The sequence below is a fragment of the Gymnodraco acuticeps genome, unplaced genomic scaffold (assembly GCF_902827175.1).
Source record: "Gymnodraco acuticeps unplaced genomic scaffold, fGymAcu1.1, whole genome shotgun sequence".
NCBI classification, from domain to species: Eukaryota; Metazoa; Chordata; class Actinopteri; order Perciformes; family Bathydraconidae; genus Gymnodraco; species Gymnodraco acuticeps.
This window is the reverse complement of record NW_022990889.1, coordinates 16534-40000: the sequence shown is the minus strand read 5'-3', so window position 1 is coordinate 40000 and position 23467 is coordinate 16534. Positions and strand designations below refer to the sequence as shown.

At 43.2% G+C, this 23467-nt stretch overlaps 1 protein-coding gene across 2 annotated transcripts in view; it reads right to left on the bottom strand.

The window, feature by feature from the left end:
• The window catches only part of grm3 (glutamate receptor, metabotropic 3), a 57802-nt gene that overhangs the window by 21957 nt on the left and 12378 nt on the right, over positions 1-23467 (bottom strand). For both annotated transcript variants that reach the window (XM_034233599.1, XM_034233598.1), the window contains 2 exons: positions 5578-5637; positions 745-1298 (listed from right to left, as the gene is read on the bottom strand). In XM_034233599.1, the coding sequence (XP_034089490.1) occupies positions 745-1062 (318 nt within the window). In that variant the 5' untranslated portion in view covers positions 1063-1298; positions 5578-5637. The remainder of the gene's footprint in view (positions 1-744; positions 1299-5577; positions 5638-23467) is intronic.

Below are 23467 nucleotides of genomic sequence, written 5' to 3'. Positions count from 1 at the left end.
CTTACTTTGCAGAGCAACTTTCAAAATATATAAATGTAAATGTAATGTTTCTCTGGGGTTTTGCTGGGTTTGTGCTCTAGATGCCATGGCATTACAAAAAGGGTGCAGAGGATGTTATGGACAATGATACATTTTGCTAACTTTGATATTCAGTCGTGTTTATTTCAGAATATAATAGTAACTGCAGTAAAGATTGCTGATGGCTTTGACTGCAGCAGGAATAACTTGAGGTAGGGGACAGAACCTGATCTGCTGCAAGCACACAGACTGGTTCAAAGAAATCAGAAATCTGGTTGTTGTAAGGTTAGGGAAGCTCATTTGGAAAAGAGCAATCAGTGCTGTAGTCAGTGTGTGTGTGAGTGTGTGAGAGTGCTTGTGTGTGTGTGCAGGGTGTGAGACGACTACAGGGAGCAATTGGAGCAGAGGAAAGTTTAGCGAGGAAGATATCAAGTGAATGTGCAGCAGAGTTTGCACAAATAAACTGAAGATGAATGCGAATGATGATCAGGACCAACAGAGGTTTCAGTTTTTTGTTTCCCAGCTCCTGAGTACATTTAGGAACCGCCAACACAGCTCCGCAAGCGGGATTATTTGAGCATTTACCATCAACATTGATTGGGCAATGGGCATCCAGCTAATTTGACCTTTACAGTAAAATGACTTCTCAATATCATCCAGCATCATCCTCCATTGACAAACATGCAGGGTTTATTGTATACAGTATGTATGAACATCCTGACCCACCTGCTCGAGTGCATAGGTATCTCTGGAGCAAGTGTCCAGGATGTGAACCCCGAGAGATACCCCAGGCAACAAAGTCTCGTCGTTATTGATTTTGTCGATGGCAAACAGCATGGCCTCCAGTCTCTGGATCCCTCTGTCTTCATTTACACGCCCACACTCCTCCATCCCAGCACCTTTCTCGTGCACCGGGAACAGACCGCCGAGCACCAGATCTCCCTCGATGCGGATCTCCCGGCGGGACGAAGGCGGGTCACCGACAGAGAGCAAGACCCCCCGAATCATCATGACCAAAATTAGAGCGGGGATGCAGGCCACCATGTTGGGCTCAAGGCGGGCTAGGATTGTCAAAACGTGAGGAGAGGTTTGACAGAGAGCGAGGCAGCAGGAGGCGGGGGCCTGAAGGTGAGGTTAGGGGTGAGGGGCTACGGTTGGTGCGAGGTGGGGCTGAGTGAAGCTGAGGCCGTGGATGATTGGGTCGGTTTGTGGCCCATGAAACGGTCAGGGAGCACTGAACTGGACCACACATGGAGGGGCACACCATCTGGACATCAGTCCTGCTTGGAGAGAGGGGAAGGGGTCAGGAGATATCACTTTGAGTAACGACAACACCTATACAAGGATAATTAAGTTGTGGCTAATCAAAATCATAAATAATATCACTTTCCAGCCAAAATAGGGACGGCAAGAAAGTCAGTCAGCATTGATGAATGAATGAAAGTGAGGGATTCTCCTGGATTGAAAGGCAGAATCAATAAATTATTCCACAATGTGTCTTCCGAAAGATTTAGACCATCTACTATGATTATCTTAAAGGTGGGGTATGTAATTTATTTCAGATACACTTTTTGTTATATTCCATGGAATGCTCTTAACGTCCCGATAGCAATGAATATATTAAATGCTTTGACAATAAATCCATTAAAAAATGTCATCTGTGGAAGCCGTAGTACTGTAAAAAGCACGACCAATCATTTTAGCCGTCCCGGCTAAAATAACTGGATGGCCTACCTGCCTGTCAGCCTTCCATCTGTGCACAAACTCATGTGCGCGTTCGTGTGTGTTGGAGGAGGGGCTCTGTAAGGAAGTCTGAAGGAAGAGGCAGATTTTTTCCAGTTGTGTACTTTAAAATTCTAGCGCACTCGAGCTGGTTTCTCCAAAATTACATACCCCACCTTTAAGTAAAGTTTGGGAACACTGTTAACAAGGGCTCAGAGTTATTTCCGCTCCACAGCCAAAGCCTTGCCATGACTAAAATGGATAGAGAATTGTTTGGAGAATGTATCAAACTCCAACCCCTCCTCCCTCCTTGCAATACTTTTTTCTTGTAAGTCTGTCTGTGTGTGTGTGTGTGTGTGTGTGTGTGTGTGTGTGTGTGTGGTGTGTGTGTGTGTGTGTGTGTGTGTGTGTGTGTGTGTGATGCCCCTGGTTGTATCAGGATAAACCAGCTTAGATGGCTGGTTGATACATGAGCCCAGCCTTCTCATGCCACAGATCAGAAAAGCTTCTCTAATCTGATCTCTGTTCCAACAATTCTTTGCTGCTCGTCCATGAGTTTATACCCCAAAGTATGTGTGTGTGTGTGTGTGTGTGTGTGTCTGTGTCTGTGTGTGTGTGGTTGTAAGTGTGGTTGTGTGTATTATCAGATGTTTGGCCTCCTCTCTCATCTGCATAATTACAGCGTGACGACTCAATGCATTTAACCATGAAATGATTTAACTGACAAGTATAAGACCAACAGCTGATGCTACTCATCATTGTTTACAACTCAATCATAGCCATCACTGTTTGTTTTGACTGTCTTGTCACATTCTCCATGCTCACTTTCCTCAGGAAAAGCCTGGACTATTTTGATAAAGAATATAAAGCATTTAATCAAAAATGACATTTGGATAATGCACTGAAGGAATAGATTGCTAGGATATTTCATTACAATTATTTCATCGTCCCTAGGGGATAATAACTTTAATTATCTTTCATGTAACACTATTAACATGTCTCATTTTAAACTTGTCAAATAGGCAACTTTGGCTTATCAATCTGCATAAATATGATATTCCCATCAGTTGTACTTTGAGTTTAACGCATATTTTCTAAGCTTACTTATGCACACAATTAAATCTTCAACAATGTGTAGACTGGTCATTAAGCCCTACTCACCCAAACAAACCCCCCCCCCCCCCCCCTAAAAAACTGGTGCTTCACAATAAAATGTGGTTTGGATTTGATTCCTCCATTTTCCATTAGCATTTAGCCCCTCAAAGTCCCAAATAGCCTACGGCCCCACAGAGCACGATAGTCTTGTTTTTGTAAGATTGTGGCAAAATACAGATTACATTTACACGTGTGCGATATCCGGTTTCGATGCGAGCCATACCCCCTCAGATGTGTTCTGGCTGATCTGATAGCATTCTGATTGTAATGCGCTCCGGGTGCATTAAACAACTTGCATATTTCCTTAGTCAGATAAGATATCAAGATATATTGCAAGTTATTACCAGGTGGAGATAGGCTAGTAAAGTCAGCATACCCCAATCCCTGATGCATTGATTTTGACCTTTCTTTTCTTGCAAGTTTTACAACTTTATGTAAATGCGTACTATATGCCCAAGGATTCAAAGATCCAGCTTAATATATAATAAATAACCTGTTCCTACGCTAGTCTCACTCTTTCTGTTTATATCTTCGCAACTATTTAGCTTATGCTAAGTCAGTAAAGCCCTGGAATAGCTTGCTCCTTTTAATTTCTGTCATGTCTCAATTGCAGTCTCCCCAGTATTCATGAGACATGAGACAGAAGCTGGGGGTTGACGTTTTGACTATGAAAATTAATCTAGACCAAGGAGCAAGCATTTAGTGGAATTGTTGTTGATTGCAGGCATCTCTGGCCTTAACCCTGGTTTGTATGTATGTATGTATGTATGTATGTGTGTGTGTGTGTGTGTGTGTGTGTGTGTGTGTGTGTGTGTGTGTGTGTGTGTGTGTGTGTGTGAAAGAGAGAGAGAAAGTGCATGCCTCCCCTCTTTGGTGGGCAGGTAGGAGGATGAAAGCTTCTCTTAGATGCAGGCAGCTCAGATTTTTCTGCAGACGGCTGCCATCCCTTTACCACTCTACTCTGTAATATGGCACACACGTACAGACAAATATACACAAACCCAGACAAACACCCACCCACACACACATGCACACACAGACGTACACACCAACACACATGCACACAAACACACCTCTGCTTCTCTGAGGGGTTGACCTAAAAGCAGACTATTTCTATGTTTTACCTCCCTCCTATCAACCAAGAGAGATCTGAATTAGTGTGTTCAGGAAACATGTAGACATACATAATCAGGATGTATGATGAATGTACGATACATTATTGTTACAGAAGGGATTAGACTGCTACTACCCAATTTGACTAAAGTTAAATGTATATGGTGTACTTTTAAAGTCCCCTTTGTACCGGACAAATTCTGATGATTTTGCTTTAAATGGTTATTTCCTGTCAAAATCCCACAGGACACTGACATGTATTTGATACAAGTATTAATAAACTTAATGCCTGAAATTGATGGTGTCCATGAAAGATTTACATCCGTTTTCCATGCTGTCACACACTAGATGTGTGTGTGTGTGTGTGTGTGTGTGTGTGTGTGTGTGTGTGTGTGTGTGTGTGTGTGCATTTGTTCATAGTATGTTTGTTTGCCCATTGGTGTAGCTCTTTTCTATGATTCACAGTTCTCCACTGAAATACTGTAGCTGTTCCTCTTCAAACACATTATAAGAGGTCACTTTTTTAATTCACACAAAGAGGAACTTTGTAATGAGCTCAGTTTTCAGGACAACACTGCAACAAGGTTGCAGATGTGGCAGTTTGTTTGTTTCCTATTTGCATTTGTGTATCAAGGACATACATATGGATGTGTGTGTTGTCGTGGCATAGAACATTGTATATTTATGAAACTGAGACTCTAATGACAGTTTAATTTGACACCAAACTTTGACAGCATGCTTTGATGTAATTGGAAGCTCTTGAAATAAATACTATCTCATGTCATGGTGTCCACTGAAGTTAAATGTTTGCTTTATTATAACTTCTTGGAAAGTCCCCAAACCCAGCTTCCTGTCTCAAGAGCAACTGTGCAAGCAAAGCAAACACAGTAAAACAGAGAATGGTTCACTTCTTGTCCTTTTTTTCATTATTATAAAAAATATTGCTAGGCCACGCAGGCATGCAACGAAGGCATACTTTAGTATAGGACACAATATGTTGCAAGCATCAAATTCACAAACTGTCCATTTTGAAAATCAGACCAAGTACACAGACAACAGACAATTATGGACACTGTCAAATGATCATGTGAAATTGGAAAGGCCTCTTGCCTTTCCCCTTTGGCAGTTAGTCTCAAATCTCAAATGCAAAAATATCCACAGTGAAGACAACTGGAGAATGTTCCTATAGTGGTGAAGAGCCCGCTGTCTGTACGGGGAAGGTGGGGGGGGTGCTATGGTCAACTTACCTACATCCTTAACTGCTGTCATGGCCTGTCACAGTGTAGCCAGTGTAATCATTTGTAGGTTCTGATAGGCTGCTTTTATTGACTTTGGAAAGACTAGTTTCCCGTGTTTTCAGTGCTAAGCACAGTGCTAATGTAGCCTTGAATTAAATGGACATGATGGAATTGATCTTCACTAATCAAATAAGCACAATTCCAAAAAGGTGAATTATTAATTTAAAGAACTGTATTTCATATTCTTAAAGTAAAAACAGTAATAGATGTATACTTTTACCTGTTACATATATATATATACCACATATAGGCGTCTCATACAGTATCTTACCTGAATAAAGGAGGATAAGAGCAGATGGCAGCTGGCACATGGCAACATCACCACAGACACCTATTAAAGAGAGATGGAAGACACACATGAGGCGAGTAAACAACAGCCCGAAAACAACCTGACTGTCAATAGAAGAAGAGGATAGAAGATCAGATGAGGAAGAGTAATGACCCTTCTCCCTGGGAGCTATGATGCAGAGTAACATCTGACAGACAACCCCATTTCACCCCTGACCTTGTTCAGATAGAGTCACTGAGTAGGCTGCATATGCACCCACCAAAGTCCTCTTTTCATTCTTGCTTTTCATTCCCATTTTCCTCCATTGCATCACCAGTGCATCCTCTCCTCCACTCACTCTCACATCCTTTCCTTGCTGGTTCTCTCCCAATGTATTTCCACCTCCCTTACACCCTACACAGCCCACGCTCTCCCCCTAACAGGCAGGGCTGCTGTGGATGACACGTATCCAGCTGAGAGCAGCCATGCAGGGTCGATGGACCGCAGCACTCTGAGAGGAGAGATAGCCCCCCAACCCAGCCCCCTGAGTGTGTTCTTTCCTGTGTGTGTGTGTGTGTGTGTGTGTGTGTGTGTGTGTCTGTTTATCCGTCTTGTTTATCTGCACAAATAAAGTGAATCTGTTTTACTGTCTTTGCATCTAACTCATCTTCTATATCTACCTCGCTAATGCCAAATAAGTACAGTGTTACTCATTAGTGCTGAGTGAATTTAAGGCACATTAACTGTTGTAGGCAACACAGTCTCACTCCCTGATAGTCCAATAGCGACGCTTGGTCAGGGTCCTTTGGCGTGCAGTTGTGACGTGCTGAGTCTCCTTCAGCTTCATAAACGGACGCAAAGAGCTTTCAACTGATTGCAATGTATTCCCATTGGCGGCGGTATTTGACGCTCAGGGAAGCACCGCATCCGTCCATGTCGGCGGCAGTTACAGTTTTTCTCGATAGAGTGGTGAAGTCACGCCCATCAACTTCCGCCCCATGGGACCTTATTTCAGAACAATTAGGTATTGAAGTGAATGGGGAGAGAAAGATTATCTTTTGATCCCGTTTGAATTGTGCCACGAATTACTATGATGTTTGTCAATCTTAAAAAAAAATGTCCATGTCAAAAAAGTCACAGTTTGTCTTAAAACTGTTGAAATATAAGACTATGAAAAATATGCAACTAGAAAGACTACAAATCCCAGAGTCGCGTAAGTGAATTTAGCTAGCTGACATTAACGTTACACATTACACTCGTGTTATTCACCAAAACCTTGTAAAGCCGGTCCTGCATGCTGGAACCGACTAACTCCCCTTTTGTGTACAGTTCTCAACATGGCCAGACTTGTAGTGATTTTCACCTCTTTTAATACTTTTCGCTTCATTCTGAAAGAAAGAGGTGAAATGTGCTAACGTGACGGCCATCTTGGTGTTGGTGACGTATGCAAGACCAGAGTTGTAGTTCATTGAGCGCTTCACACAAACAAATGTGTTACTTCACAGTTTTACGGCACATTTTAATTTTTTTGACTTGCAAAATTATCTTTTAAATTGACAAACATCATATGTGCAATTTGTTGCACAATTCAAACGGGATCAAAAGATAATCTTTCTCTCTCCATTGACTTCAATACATACTTTTTCCGAAATAAGGTCTCATGGAAGGGGAGGGACTTCGCCTCTCTATTGCTAACACACTTTTTTTTTTAATTGCTCAGTACACTAAACACAATTAACAAAACCACACACCCAAAGTGCAAAACACCTAATTTCTCCTGCTAAGTGAAGAACTGCACTCAAAACTACATAAACACTTACCAAATGCAAAGTTTTGCACCAAATATAACACATTTCATTCATAATACTAGATTGTTTGACCACCCAACTGCACACTGCTGAGCACAATCTAAAGCACTTTCATCTGTTATGGGCTATGCTCTGTACATAGAGGTTTCTGCAGAGAAAGATTGCTTGAGTTTACAGAAATACAGTAAATGAAGAAATACAAATGAGTTGTTGAAGAAAAAAATCCCATTTTATTCAAAAATAACATTGTGCAACATGCATCTCAGCACATTACAGTTGTTTCTGTATTGCAAAACAAAAATTATGCTTCTGTCAAATACAGTAGATAGAAATAAAAACTTAGAGTAAAAAAATATTAGGCTGAACCCTCTGTCCAGCCTCTCTCATCGTCAAACCATGGTTGATAACATGGTCAATCAAAGTGGCCCGGATTTCATTAGAGAGTATTCTTCTTTGTCCACGTCCTCTCCCTCCAGCTCTACCTCTAGCTCTCATTCTTCCTCCTCTCACTCTCACCCCACCTCTTCCTCCTCCTCTCACTCTCAGCCCAGCTCTTCCTCTTCCTCTTGCATTTGCTTCCATGTTGGCTTCCATTGTTGCTGTAAGAAAGTACTCACCGTGTTTCTTGATTATTGGTCCATGTGTGAGGCATTTTGAATATTAGTGTTTTAAACCAGCTAACACGTGACTTTATGTCAGATTCCTGTGTCTTACGTGGAGAAACGTGTGTAGTGGTTTGCAAAAAGTGCCATGTTGATTTGCAAATTGTGTGAAAAGCTGAAAACGTGTTTAGAGTTTTGGAGATTTGAGAAAGTGAAGAATTTAGATTCAAATGATACATGAACACTGGGGGCTTGAATGTGTGATGAGAGAAGAAAATAAAGTAAAAAGGCTTGGAAAAGTAGCAGAACTTTTGAACTAACTTGATGGCGAATGATCTGTCGCCATGCCAACGGTATTTGATGACACCCCATAATACACTTAGATGTTTTGATGGCTGCATCGTTACCAAACCTGTGAAGATTTGGGCCGTTTGGAGCATTTTCACTGAAGTTATGAGAAAACCGTGTTTCATAGCGAGCATTGTGTTGCCATGGCAACGGCATTTGAAGAAATTTCAAAACTGTCACGTAGATGTCTTCACGGCTGGACTGTTAGCCAGAGATGTTCACAAGTCTTTCTTTGCAAGTCCAAGTCAAGTCTCAAGTCTTTGTGGGGTGAGACTTGATCAAGTCTCAAGTCTTTGGTCACGAGTCCAAGTCAAGTCTCAAGTCTCTAAAAAATAAAAGTCTCATGTCTCTTCTGGTTGTAATAAGCCTTCTATTGTCTGCTGCTATCCAGTCTGTTAAGAATACTGCACAGCTCTATCTAATAAATTCAAAGCATTTACTGTATTATTATCACTCCTAGATCTATTAGCATACAGTATCAGTACTGATTAGTTGTTTGTTATATGATCACTTTAAACAGGCTATTGCAAAGCAATATGAGGAAAAACATCACACTTTAGCTAAATGCAAACAACTTATAAGCAAAACACTTCAGAATCAGAAATCAGTATCACAAATACTTTATTAATCCCCCGCAGGGTAACTGTGTTAAAAGTACTTAAAAGTAAACATTTGACCAAGGTCAGGAGGTACTGCAGGAGGTGCTCTGATGCTGGCAACTGAAGAGTGAAGACACCTGTGTACTGCAGGAAGTGTCAGGTCCCTCTGTGCTTCACTACCAAACATAACTTTTACAGGGCATGGCATGACTTACTGGAGTAATACTGTAACATTCAGGGTTTGTATAAAGTTTTTTTTTTACCCAAAAAATGCTTGTTGTATAGTGTGTTGCTAATTTTTTTTAATAAATCTGCTCCAGTTGGAGTCAAATGTTTCCTAAGTTTCCTCATTTTTATTGTGCAAGTAACATGCATCTCATGCAAAGAGGGAACTTCCCACACACACCACACACACACACTCCACACACACTCCACACACACCCACTTTTTTTTTTTTTTAACAATAATTTTTTTTTTTTTTTATGGAATGAATACCTATAGTGATAATTAAATGTTGTACAATGATTTTTACAGTCTGGTACCTGAAAAAGGTTAAATGGCACTGATGGAACCAAATGTACCCAAATGTGCCCAAAGCTTAGTCCGCTTGGACTTTTTTTTTGCTAAATCTCTCTAAAAAGGTCAATTCTCACTTGTTTTGCCTCAATCTTGATACAGGGTACTTATTATGTTATACTTTGGATTCCTAAAGCTTTTAGTCTACTAACCCATCATTCAAGGGTGGTTTTCACTATAAGTAATGGGTTTTATTTGGGCGGAGACAAAAATGTACACTTTTTGACTATGTTCCATCTGGATTTACTCTGACACTGAAACATCTTTATTGATTCTGACACTTCTACATCCAACTCACAGATGTGACCTTGCTTTGATAAAAGAAATTATTCATATAACCCTTTTAGAAGTTAAGTTATAGTCATTTGTTTTGGGCATGTCATTTTCGAGCCTGAAACCTGAAAAACAGGCTTCGGGCTTAAGAGGTTAACAGGTAGAGCTCTGACTCAACAAGGTGCCCAGCACTGCTCGGGCCACACTAGGAGCAGAGACGTCTAGCCTGTAAAAGCGGACAAAAGTGAGCGGCGAGGACCAGCTCGCCGCTGCACAAATGTCTTGGATGGAAACACCCTTGAACAAAGCCCAGGATGTAGCCAGACCACGAGTCGAATGAGCCCGCAGACCCGAAGGTGCCTGCAAACCCTGACTCGTATAGGCCAAAGCAATTGCCTCCACAATCCATTGGGAGAGCCGTTGCTTAGTAACGGGCTTGCCCTTGTGAGGGTTAGCCCAGGACACAAAGAGTTGGTCATTATGACGAAACTCTTTTGATCTGTCCATATAGGTGCGTAAAGCATGGACTGGACACAGCAAATCCGGCTGCTGTTCCCCGGAGGAACACAGCGGCGGAGGAAATGCCTCAATGTCAATTGGGGTACATGAACCAACCACCTTTGGTAGGGTTGGGCTTCAACAACACTCTCGTTTGCCCTGGGGCGAACTGAGTGCATGAAGGATGTACAGATAGCGCATGAATGTCACTGACCTGCTTGGCGGATGCCAGGGCCAGTAACAGCACTGTCTTGAGTGACAAGTGCTTCATGTCAGCTCCTTCCAGGGGTTCAAATGGGGTCAGGTTGAGCCCATCTAAAACCACTGCCAAGTCCCATAAGGGCACCAGTGACCTGGAAACAGGGAGGAGCCTGCGAGCCCCTTTCATAAAACGGCAGACCAAATGATGTTGGCTAGCCGTCTTACCCTCAAAGCCCACATGGCATGCAGCAATAGCAGCCAGGTACTCTTTGATCATAGAGAAAGCTCTGTGTTTATCGATCAAGTCCTGTAGAAATGATAAAATCATCCGACAGGACATTGAAAAGAGATGTGTCCTTTTTGAAGGCACCACTCCTCAAACACCCTCCACTTACAGTCATAGAGAGACCTGGTGGAGGAAGCTCTCGCACTCTGAATAGAGTTTATCACCTTCTGAGGGAGTCCCACTGTATTCAGATTGTACCACTCACGGGCCAGGCCCATAGTGCCCAGCGCTCTGGGCGTGGGTGTGCGTCGCTCTCAGAGAGAGGAGACGTCTGCCGCTCCATAAGATCAGTTTGCGTGCCAGCATGTGTAACTGGAGAGAACGCAAACCCCCTTGGCGGTTTATACACGATATTGTGGTCGTGTTGTCTGTCCTCACGAGGACATGATGTCCTCTGAGAAAAAGGCAGAAAGCGTTTTAGGGTGAGGAACACCGCTAAAATCTCCAGGTAATTTATGCAACCCGGTATCACGGCAAGACGTGAACATGTGACGATTTACCATGCTGGGAGACGTGAAGATGTCACGATTTTGTCCCCTTCAAACGTGACAGCTACACGGTATTGTTAACCCATGTTAACCAGTGGAGAAATAACCGGAAATACCAAGCAAATGCTACCCCGACGTAATGATTTATTTTGTAATAGTCACACTCGATTACGGCGATTTTCTTGTTGCCCCAGCTGGTCGACACCTCTTTTAGCAGAAACAAAGGCTACATTAATGTATTAAATCGATGTTAATCCGTGCGTGTGGATGTGGAATTAACGGACATGACGTTGTGCGATTGAGTTGCCAAGCAACAGCTTCGGTTCATGTTAATTTACAAACTATTCAACTACAACCGTAGTTATATTTAAAAACATGTTAGAAGGCCTCACGAAATACTTTAATGCACATTAAAATGTAAATGTGAAGGAATGTGTGTATAACAAAATACATCGGTCATTAAACGAAACCGGAAACAGACGTAGGCAATATCCTCAGCTCGATGATTGGATGGTTATCCGCAATGCATGCTGGGATTTGGTGTTTATGTGATGTGAAATCTGAAAACGTTTTTTAAAAATACAATAATACTTTATTCCTAGTGTGCTTGCTTTACTCTTTGAAAGTCATCACATAACGGCATTGTAATACACGGTTTCGGCTGCATTAAGTATGACATATCTGCCGTAATTCTCTATTTATAGAGCCGTGCTGAGAAGACTTCTGGACAAACAGGAGAACTGCCGCCAAAACTGAAGATGTGACGTGGATCATAAATATATAAGCAATTAAACAACATCTTACATTTCTTTTCACACAATACGTCTCCTTGCAGTATCAACACTAATTCGGCTGCCTTTTATATTTGATCCAATTGGTAGATAGGCTGTATTTAAACCATAACCGTGCACAGCTGATAGAAAGGGACACCTGGTGGTCAAAGCACGTTATTGAATTGTATTATTTTATTATTAGATATTAATAGGAGGATGTGCAAAACAGACAAACTAATAAGGCTTAATTTAAACATTAAAGAGTACTTTAGGTTAAGGTCTTATTTTGAATAAGAAAAAAGCTTTAAGAAGAATATGGAGGGATGAAACCCTCTTGAAACCACAGGTCCTTCCTTCCTGCAGCGGTCAGACTTTACAACCAGCACTGCCCCTAGTAGACCCTCATACACACACCACAACACAGACTATAACACCCCTTGCTGCTAAATACAAACCAACTTTGTGCAATATGTGCTATATGTGCAATATATATATATGCCATTAATAACTGTGTAATTTATACCTGGCCACTAAATCAATATATATGCCATTTTGTTTTTGATCTGTATTTTTTAAAATTATGTAACTTTTTATCTTTTGTTAATATTGTTTATTATATTATAATTTAGTACTTTTTTAGCATATTGTTTATTTTATTCTAACTTAGTACTTTTTTAACGCATGTAAGATATGCAACACTAAGCTGTCTGTGGCTCTTTCCTGCTGTAACGCTGCACATTTCCCCTCTGTGGAACTAATAAAGGTATTCTGATTCTGATTCTTTAATGGTCACACATGCAGAGCACACAGCACACAGTGACATTTGTATCTACAGATAAATATTAAGCCTGACAAAGTACTTAACGTCTAATATATTGCTTTCCTGCAATGTTAACTATGTTTAAGCACTTATTTGTTTATTATTTGTTTATTATTAAACTGATATTATACATATGTATTATACTCTTATAAGATGTATGTAGATAGTATAAGAAATGTGCAGAATGACAGTTTAATGGTGGAGTATACACACATTACATTACATTACATTACATTGCATTTAGCTGACGCTTTTATCCAAAGCGACTTACAATAAGTACATTCGACCAGGAAGACACAACCTTGAAGAAAACAGAATCATATAAGTACATCAGGTTTCATAGAGCCAAACATTTCAAGTGCTACTCAACTGGCTTTAGATAAGCCAGTCCTTTATTAGTATAAAAGTGCTTTGTTAATAAATCTATCGCTCGAAGTGGAGTCGAAAGAGATGAGTTTTCAGTTTGCGCCGGAAGGTGTGTAAGCTATCTGCTGTCCTGATGTCAATGGGGAGCTCATTCCACCATCTTGGAGCCAGGATAGCAAACCCACGTGTTTTTGCTGATGGGAACTTGGGTCCCCCTCGCAGCGAGGGTGCAGCGAGTCGTTTGGCTGATGCAGAGCGTAGTGCACGCGCTGGGGTGTACGGTTTAACCATGTCCTGGATGTACGAAGGGCCAGATCCATTCGCAGCATGGTACGCAAGTACCAGTGTCTTGAAGTGGATTCTAGCAGTTACCGGAAGCCAGTGAAGGGAGCGGAGGAGCGGAGTGGTGTGGGAAAATTTAGGAAGGTTGAAGACCAGACGAGCCGCTGCATTCTGGGTGAGCTGCAGAGGTCGGATGGCACATGCAGGTAGACCAGCCAGGAGGGAGTTGCAGTAGTCTAGGCGTGAGATGACGAGAGCCTGGACCAGAACCTGCGTCGCTTTCTGTGTCAGCTGGGGACGTATCTTCCTGATGTTGTAAAGCGTGTATCTGCAGCAACGGGTTGTAGCAGCGATGTTTGCAGTGAAGGACAGGTTGTTATAGGGTCACACCCAGATTCCTTGCAGTCTGAGTCGGGGAAACAACTGAGGTGCCGATGTTGATTGTTAGATAGATGTCTTGTAATGCACTGTTGAGGAACCTGCGACCCAAGTTTTTCATTCATTGCATAACTACACAGTAGTTGTGTATAATATGATATGTCAATAAACATTAGCTTAGAAAATCTTGAAAGGGATGTGCAAACTAGTCATTATATACAGTCTTTAATGAACTATTAGTAGAGAATAATGAGTAATGAATATACTTTATAGGGATCCTATTAATATCTAATAATAAAATAATAAAATTCAATAACGTGCTTTAACCACCAGATGTGCCTTTCTATCAGCTGTGCACCTTTATGGTGTAAATACAGCCTATCTACCAATTGGATCAAATATAAAAGTCAGCCGAATTAGTGTTGATACTGCAAGGAGACGCATTGTGTGAAAAGAAATGTAAGATGTTGTATAATTGCTTATATATTTATGATCCACGTCACATCTTCAGTTTTGGCGGCAGTTCTCCTGTTTGTCCAGAAGTCTTCTCAGCAGGGCTCTTTAAATAGAGAATTACGGCAGATATGTAATATTTAATGCAGCCGAACCGTGTATTACAATGCCGTTATGTGATGACTTTCAAAGAGAAAAGCAAGCACACTCGGAATAAAGTATTATTGTATTTTTAAAAAACGTTTTCAGATTTCACATCACATAAACACCAAATCCCAGCATGCATTGCGGATAACCATCCAATCATCGAGCTGAGGATCTTGCCTACGTCTGTTTCCGGTTTCGTTTAATGACCGATGTATTTTGTTATACACACATTCCTTTACATTTACATTTTAATGTGCATTCAAGTATTTCGTGAGGCCTTCTAACATGTTTTTAAATATAACTACGGTTGTAGTTGAATAGTTTGTAAATTAACATGAACCGAAGCTGTTGCTTGGCAACTCAATCACACAACGTCACGTCCGTTAATTCCACATCCACACGCACGGATTAACATCGATTTAATACATTAATGTAGCCTTTGTTTCTGCTAAAAGAGGTGTCGACCAGCTGGGGCAACAAGAAAATCGCCGTAATCGAGTGTGACTATTAACAAATAAATCATTACGTCGGGGTAGCATTTGCTTGGTATTTCCGGTTATTTCTCATGGTTAACATGGGTTAACAATACCATGTAGCTGTCACGTTTGAAGGGGACGAAATCGTGACATCTTCACGTCTCCCAGCATGGTAAATCGTCACATGTTCACGTCTTGCCGTGATACCGGGTTGAATTTATGTGCGCCCGCTGGAGGTCTCTGCAGAGACCCCTCACCGGACGACCTTCGTAAATACCTCCCCAGCCTGTCAGACATGCGTCCGTGGTGACCACCTTCCGTGAAAGGACAGCACCCATAGGCACGTCCCGTACTAGAAAAGTCGGGTGCAGCCAGTGGCGTAGTGCCATTACGCATTTCACAGTAACCATTACGGCCCGTCCACACAGCGGCGTGCGTTAAAGCTTCCAACGCTTCTGCCCATTCACTTTGAATGGGGTGACGTCACTTTTAGCTGAACTGCATTTTGGGAAGCGACGTGGAGCGTTGCTGGCGTAGCTGGCGTCAAAAGTTGAGCAATGTTCAACTTTTGACGCCTTGACGGAGGCGTCAGCCAATGAAATCCCGTTTATTCAAATCTGCCATTACAATCGCTAGCCAATCAAACCGCGTGTATGCTGGGAGAGACTACGCAGGTCATTTCCTCATATTCCAAAAAATTGAGGGAAAATTCATTGTAGCGGTAGTGAATCACCCGGTGCTGTATGATCAGTCTCTGTTCATCTACCGGGATACAAACCAGAGGAGCGAGGCATGGAGGGAGGTGGCAGAGACAGTGGGTGAAACTGGTAGGTTTTCGCCTGTTTGGGGATTTTATATCCAGTTTACTTCGTTTTAACATTGCTATTGCTTTGTATGTCGGGGGCGGGAGATTCATGTGATTGGTTGTTGGTCGTGTTGCTCGCAAAAAATCCCCAAGCTTCAGATACGCCCACCTCCAAGCGTCAACGCACGCTGCTGTGTGGACGCTCCGTCACACATGAGGGAGTTTCAGCGCTGGGTAGCCGCTCTAAAACTAAACCCCGAGCGTCATGGCGCGCGGAGAGTAATGGTAATAGTCGACCTGAGAAGCGTCCCTGGCTGCTTCTCAGGTCGACTATTTTAATTTCCTCGCTCCTCGGTCCTCGGTCTCACCGGAAGTTGATTTGCCTGCGCCATCTTGAGTACCGTCCCATGGCTCTTATTTCTGCCGGAGGACCGAGGATCGAGGAGCTCCTCCATGGAGGAGCGATAACCGAGGAACCACCAGACCATCCTCCGATGAAATCCTCAGATACTCACCCCGCCCCCTTACTGTGTATCGCTCACTGATTGGACGAGGCAGTGCATGCACTGATCTGATGCTTCTTGACATGAGAGCAGAGTGAAGAAAATACATGAACCTCACGGGAGTCACTCCTCAGTTTATACCGTGTTTTGTTTCAATTCATGTATCATTTAGTTACAAATATGTGATATATCTGAACAACAAAGTGGTCAAAAATCATTTAATTCATTTTTTGGAAACATTTTCATGATCGCTTTTTTCGTTTTACATTTTCATTTATTGTCATTTCCATTCAGTCAGTCATTAAGTGCTATTAAAATGTTAATATGCTACATATCCACACAAACATACAAAGTGTGCAATCCAATGAATGTTAATCTAACTGGGTTTTGATAGATAACATATCTCTTTTTCTTCTCTCAATTATTTTATTTCTATTGTGCACTCTAATCAATATTAATCAAACTATTGTTCGTTTATACATTTTAAGAATGGCATTTATCTTTTTTGAGAATTAGTTCTTATTTTACTTTATTGGGGTCTACAACAGATGATACAAATGTTTGTGTCAGTAAATGTGTGCTAACAGAGGCGGGGGTGTGTGGAAATAACGGGGACAGAGCTGCTGTCAGACGATCAGCTGTGCAGCGTCATCACAAACGGACGTCTCTTCACGTGACGCTCCGGAGGAAAGTACGTCCCATTGCTCTTAAAACTCATTTCCCTGCTTCTCGTGGTTTCCTTGCGTCCCTCCATGCTTCCCTGGTGGGAGGGACTAAACGCAGGGAAACGACGCAAGTGAGGGAAGCAAGGATTTCATTTAATCGACCTGAGAAGCAGCCCCAGTCGTACGACCAGGATGGCTGACGTCATGAGCCCCAGTAACCGCAGGCATGATCTGAAGAGAACAGGCTTGTTTGAGACGCGTTGCGGCTCGCCTCGAAAGTAGACGAGAATAGCCGATCGCAGCCGGGGAAGGTCTCAAAAAGCTCGCCTGAAGTCGGACAGCTCGGAGTCGGCTTCGTCTTCTTCTTCTTCTTCTCTCGGTTATTTGGCGGATTGCAAACAACTTGAAGGTGCACATCTAGAGCTTGGGAACCGTGGACTTCCAGCTCTGTCACAGAGGGGAGAAGGAGGGGCTGTCAGGCCGCCCGCTTCTTCTTCCTCGACTGCTGGCCGAAATTCTGGGTTGGCTGCGCCTGGGCTGCAGCCGGAACCGGAGATTTTCTAGGCCAACTCGCCCTCGTCTCCTGCCTGGGCTGGGGACTCGGGGCGGGCTGCGACCTCTGCTGTTTAGGTATTTTGAACCGAGCAGGGTTCGGGGCAGCTTGGACGAAGGACTGCCGCTGTGAAGGCAGCGGCTGGACCCTTCGAGGGAGGCAGATGTGGAGGGCCTCGTCCTCCTTCTTTTTCGACTCGCATCTCCTCTGCATGGAGGCGAGAGCGGAGCCGAAAATCCCCTCGGGAACGATGGGCATGTCAAGCACATCCTCCTTTTCCCGGTCTGGGAGGTTGGTGAGGTTGAGCCATCTAGCTCTTTCCTGCACCACCATGATCCCCATTGCCTTGCCCGTGGCCTGGACGGCGCAGCGTTGGACACGGAGACAAATGTCTGTGACCGCGGCCATCTCGTCCAGAACGGCCGGTCCAGGATTGCTCGACAGATCCTCGCAGAGCTCCGCTTGGTATGCGGTTAGCAGCGAGGAAACGTTCAGAGCCCTGGCGGACAACGCTGCGGCTCTGTAGGACCGTTCAGTCATGGTCGACTGGAATCGGTCCGCCTTCGCTGGCAGCGTGGGGTTCCTGCTTGGTGACGGGCCCATCCTTGGTAGGAGGTGGGCTGCCACCAGCGGTTCCATAGGCGGTATGCGGAGCAGGCCGAGCCTCTCCATACCGTCACAGTCTAGGGAGGAGGCACCCTGGATTGGGGCCTTGTTGCTAAAGGGCCGGTCTCTCCACGAGACCGACACCTCATCCAACATCTCCGGGAAGACCGGAAGGAGTTGCCTCTTTGTCCTCGTTGCTTGGGGAAAATGTTTCCCCTCGTAATGGGACCTGGAGGTCTCCTTGGCCATTTTGGGCCACGGGATGTCTAGTCTGGATGCGGCACGCTGACACACGGCCTGCAGGTCCATGCTCAGACAGGGCGAAGCTGGTGTGCTATCGCCCGGGAGAGCAGCCATCGCTCCCGGCTTTGCAGCTTGAGCCGATGACATGAAGATATCGTCTTCTTGCTCATCCGAATCAGACAGGAGGAACTCAGAGGCATCCTCTTCGTCCTCCATGTAATCCAATTCGAGGACATCCTCCGCGGGCGAAACCATGGTGAGGTCTAGCCGGGAGCCCCAGCTTGGTAAAGCGTGGGGCTCCGTTCCCGCGTCTCTTGCCGCCACCGGGTCCCGGCCTGACACGACGCGGGATTCCGGTTCCGCAGCTGTTAATGAGCCCCAGACCGACACAGTGAGGGGCTCAATCTCTGCGACGGACGCCCCCGCGTCTTGATTGCCAGCCGGCAAATCAGTGGACATGAGGGGGTCCTGTCCCGACAAGCTAGCTTGGCATGCTAACCGTCGGCGGAGGCTCTTTATGGTGAAACGGGCACAATGCCCGCACGAGCCGGGGTTGTCAATAGCCTCCTGGGCGTGTTCCAGACCGAGGCAGGACGAGCAGACCTGGTGTGAGTCTGTGCCTGATATCTTCAACCCGCAGCCGCAGAGTCGAGCCTCCGAGTTGAGCCTCCGAGTTGAGCCTCCGAGTCCCTGACTCCTCTGGTGTGAGGGAGAGAGGCGTCCATCTTGTTCGCCGCGTGGCGTGGAGAGGACCCGCTCGTAACAGGTACGTCGTCGAGAAAAAAGTGTTACCAAGCTGTCCTTAATCCGGAGAAAAAAGGACGGTGTAGGTCTTTTTTCTCAAAGAATATTAACTGGTGTGTCAATATTCTTTAATCCTTTCCTCCTCCGTGAGAAAGAGAAAAGAAAAACGTCCTCGCTACAGTGGTATGTTGCTAGCTTGAAAAAATCAAAACCTTACCTTAATTTCCGAGGAAAGAAACGGCGAGGTCGATTATAATACTAACTGGTGTGTTAGTATTAGCAGTCTTCTTGCGAAGCAGAAAGAGTAGCCGGCTAGCGCCCGTCGACCGAAATTTAGATTTGGGTTCAGTCTGTGGACTGTTAAGCTAGCCCGGCTACCATAGAGATGTGCTCTGAAGCGAGAAGAGGTGTTTGAATGACGCATGCGACGTAGCGCAAGCTACTTATAGGGGGTGGATTCCCTGACGCTGACGTCAAGATCACCAGCCAATCAGGATTGGAGTAATGAGATTGATGCTTCTGTTTGCTCCGTGATGAGGCGCATCCCATAGTGAGACATCGAACGGAGTGTTATGAATGAGAACCTCCGTTATCCAATGGGAATGGATGCTCACATTGCCTTTAACTGCCGCCGATATGGACGGATGCGGTGCTTCCCTGAGCGCCAAATACCACCGCCGATGGGAATATATTGCAATCAGTTGAAAACTCTTTGCGTCCGTTTATGAAGCTGAAGGAGACTCGGCGCGTCACAACTGCACGCCAAAGGACCCTGACCAAGCGTCGCTATTGGACTATCAGGGAGTGAGACTGTGTTGTTGTAGGTGTAGGAGATAGGAAGTGTGTTGCCCTTTTCCTGAAATGTGTGAAAAGTGTTACTTTTATTTTCATTCTCACTTAGTAATTAGGTGCACATGCACGTGTGTGTGTGTGTGTGTGTGTGTGTCAGTCTGTAGGCATGATGTCAAAGACTTCTGACAGTCTAACGGGTGCAATGGGTTGTGACCATTAATTATTTACAAACTACGTTTTAGGCAGGAAAGACTGATGATCCATAAATAGGACAGAAAACACAACAGCCCAACAGCCAGCCAGACTTGATGTATATCCCTTGATCCTTTATAAAGAACACCAATCCCCATGGAATAGAAAACTCACCACTTTGAGTAAATTCAGTTCATTCACTGAACATTGATTTTTAATATACTTTCTGTATAGGGGTTGCAATGGCTAACTTGGATTAAACCACCTTTAGCGCCAATTACCAATCAAAATCAATAATCTGGTATCAGGACTGTTCCTTTTACGCAGTCAGACAACAAAAGCCAACCTTTACTGTATCGATTAATCGGTCCATTTCGTGACCTGCATTAGGTTGAAAGGGTAAAGGCTGTATCATGTAAGAAACATACAAATGGTTTTTTCCGGACCTTACAGATAGCTCAAATTGAACAGATTTTACCCACACAATAATTGATCTCTGAATAACAAAATAACTGCGGTGTCCACATGCGGTGATAGATACAGAACATTCACAATAGAAATTGGATTTACCTATACACGCTTTGGTGTACTTCATGGCAAACAAAGACTAACATATCTTGTGCAGGTCGTACTCAGAAGGATTTAATAAAATAGCTTTCAACCTATGAGCACCATACAGCGTCTACGCTGGGATTTGTGCTCATTGTTGACCATTTTATATAATACATTTAACCACAATGAGCCCTCCAAAAAGTATTTTGGAACTTCAGAAAGATATTAAATGGAAATAAGATAGATGACAATTTTTTATTTTTTTTATTTCATGCTTTAGTTTTTCTCAGGCAAAAAAGCAAAACAACTGCACGTTTCAGTCTTTTTTGAATGGAATTTTAGCTTTTCTGTGTTTTTGGTAATGTATACATTTTCGTGATTTTTGAGTATTTGTCAGACAAAACCTGCAATTGAAGACATTCCCTTGGGCTCCGGGAATTACTCTTATGTTTTTCTGTATTTTTATTGACCAAAATACAAATGAATGGGATGTGTCACATAAAGTATAATGAAAATAATAGTTAGTTGCAGCCATAGATGTACGTATCTCGTGTTGCTGCCCAATGAGTTTCAGATCGTACTCTTTGTCTTGAATGACTCAACAGTGTTTTTTCCCATTTATTGGGTGATACAGCTCATCTGATATGGCCTGATTAAAAATGGCTGCTCAGCCTAAAAACAGAACAGGGTAGGCATGTGAAGGCATTCATCAGATTTGCATTTCATCACTGTATAGAGCGGCGGGCCTGTCAAACTGAGAATTACCTCTCTGTTGATGGCATCGATCAACTTAACTGTCATGTAATGGCCCTGGGAGTCATCAAGGAGCATTAGTCAAACTCTTCATGGCACAGGGGCTGCTGCAACCTACTTAGTTCATGTTCACACCCCACTCGTGTGCTGATACATGAGGTGTACAGAGTGTAGCTAAAGACAGGTAGGGGGTATAGAGTATTGACCACAGTATACCTCACCTGGTTAGAGACACTACAGTCATTAGTACATCTAACACGGGTTAATTCAGTGTGGTGGTGATGTGTTAAAAACAATGACTGCAGTGATTACTCACTTATGTTCAGAATTAAAATGTGGTCCACCACATTTGTAAGAGTCCTAATTGGAAAACTGATTGTTCTAACTAGAGGTTTTTCGAGGTCCACCCAATGACCAGAGACATGAAGCAGGTCTATTACTGCAATTCCCAGGTGTGTTTAACATTATATGTTAGTGGAGTGGATCTAAGCAGGCATAACTCTAATCAGACAGTGCTATCATGATGGTATAAATCAGTCCACTATTGTTCTGGGTGGTCAATTTTTTTGGTTCAGGCAACATTTTTGGACTGATGAAGAACTTTAGTTCCCACTGCAGAACAACAAGCTCAACCTGTTGTATTTAAACATGGCCTGAAATAAAGGGGTTTTTGGTGATGGGTATTCATTTGAACCATTTACTCACATTTGCATCTTTGACTTGATTGATTTTGCTGAGCTGTAACATTAACATTAATTATATAAGATCAGATCTGTCACACTCATCAGATAAAGCATGGATAACTATACATAACGATTAAAAATAAATAAAAATCGTATAACTTTTAATATGGTCAGTTGCTGATTTCCCTGCACTTTGGTACGTTGCATAGTATCCACTGCATGACCAGTAAGCCACTTCTTCACTTTTTACTACTGTATCCATCTCACATCTAACCCTAACCCACAACATTTAGTAACATTAACTATATCAGATCTCAACTGTCACACTCAGTCTTCGGTTATGAAAAACTAAACATAACAACTTTAAATAAAAAAAATGTATAACTTTAAATAGGGTCAGATGCTGAGTTACCTGCACTTTGGTACTTTGCAAAACATCCACTGCATGACAACACACACACACACACACACACACACACACACACACACACACACACACACACACACACACACACACACACACACACACACACACACACACACACACACACACCACACACACACACACACACACACACACACACACACACACACACACACACACACACACACACACACACACACACCAGTGACGTGCGGTGAGGTTCATGGCTGGTGAGGCACTAGGCTTGTTTGAGACGCGTTGCGGCTCGCCTCGAAAGTAGACGAGAATAGCCGATCGCAGCCGGGGGAGGTCTCAAAAAGCTTGCCTGAAGTCGGACAGCTCGGAGTCGGCTTCGTCTTCTTCTTCTTCTTCTTCTCTCGGTTTTTTGGCGGATTGCAAACAGCTTGAAGGTGCATACTGCTGCCTCCGGAGTCGGCTTGACTCGGTTTGCATTTATAAAGAATGCACACATGTGTTTAATCGTTAATGTCAGATATGTACTAAGTAAATACATTTGTTCCTGCTCAAGATTAGATTCAACTTTATTGTTATTGCACATATTACAGGTACTGAGACAACGAAATGCAGTTTAGCTTCTAACCAGGTGCAACAAGCAGTAAAGTGAAAAGTAATGTACACAATCTACAGAATAAAATATAGAATGAATTGAATGATGAATAAACAGTGAGGGCTATGAATACACTAGATATACACAGCAGCCTGAGAGCAGTATGAACAGTGTATGAATATGCTAAGATAGCCTATATAAAGTATGAAAACGGTAAGCAATGCAAGTATAGTATAAAATATATGGATATTAATTTAATGATGATAAATATTGTGGAACAATGATGAAAAATGTGAATGGAAGTGGCGACGTAAAACTGACACAAAACAACAACAAACTTTTGCCCAGCCAAATGGAGAGTTTCATTGATTGATTGATTGAAAAGTTTATTAACAGCTTGTATATTGGGTACAGTACAGTACAGCTCAAAACATAC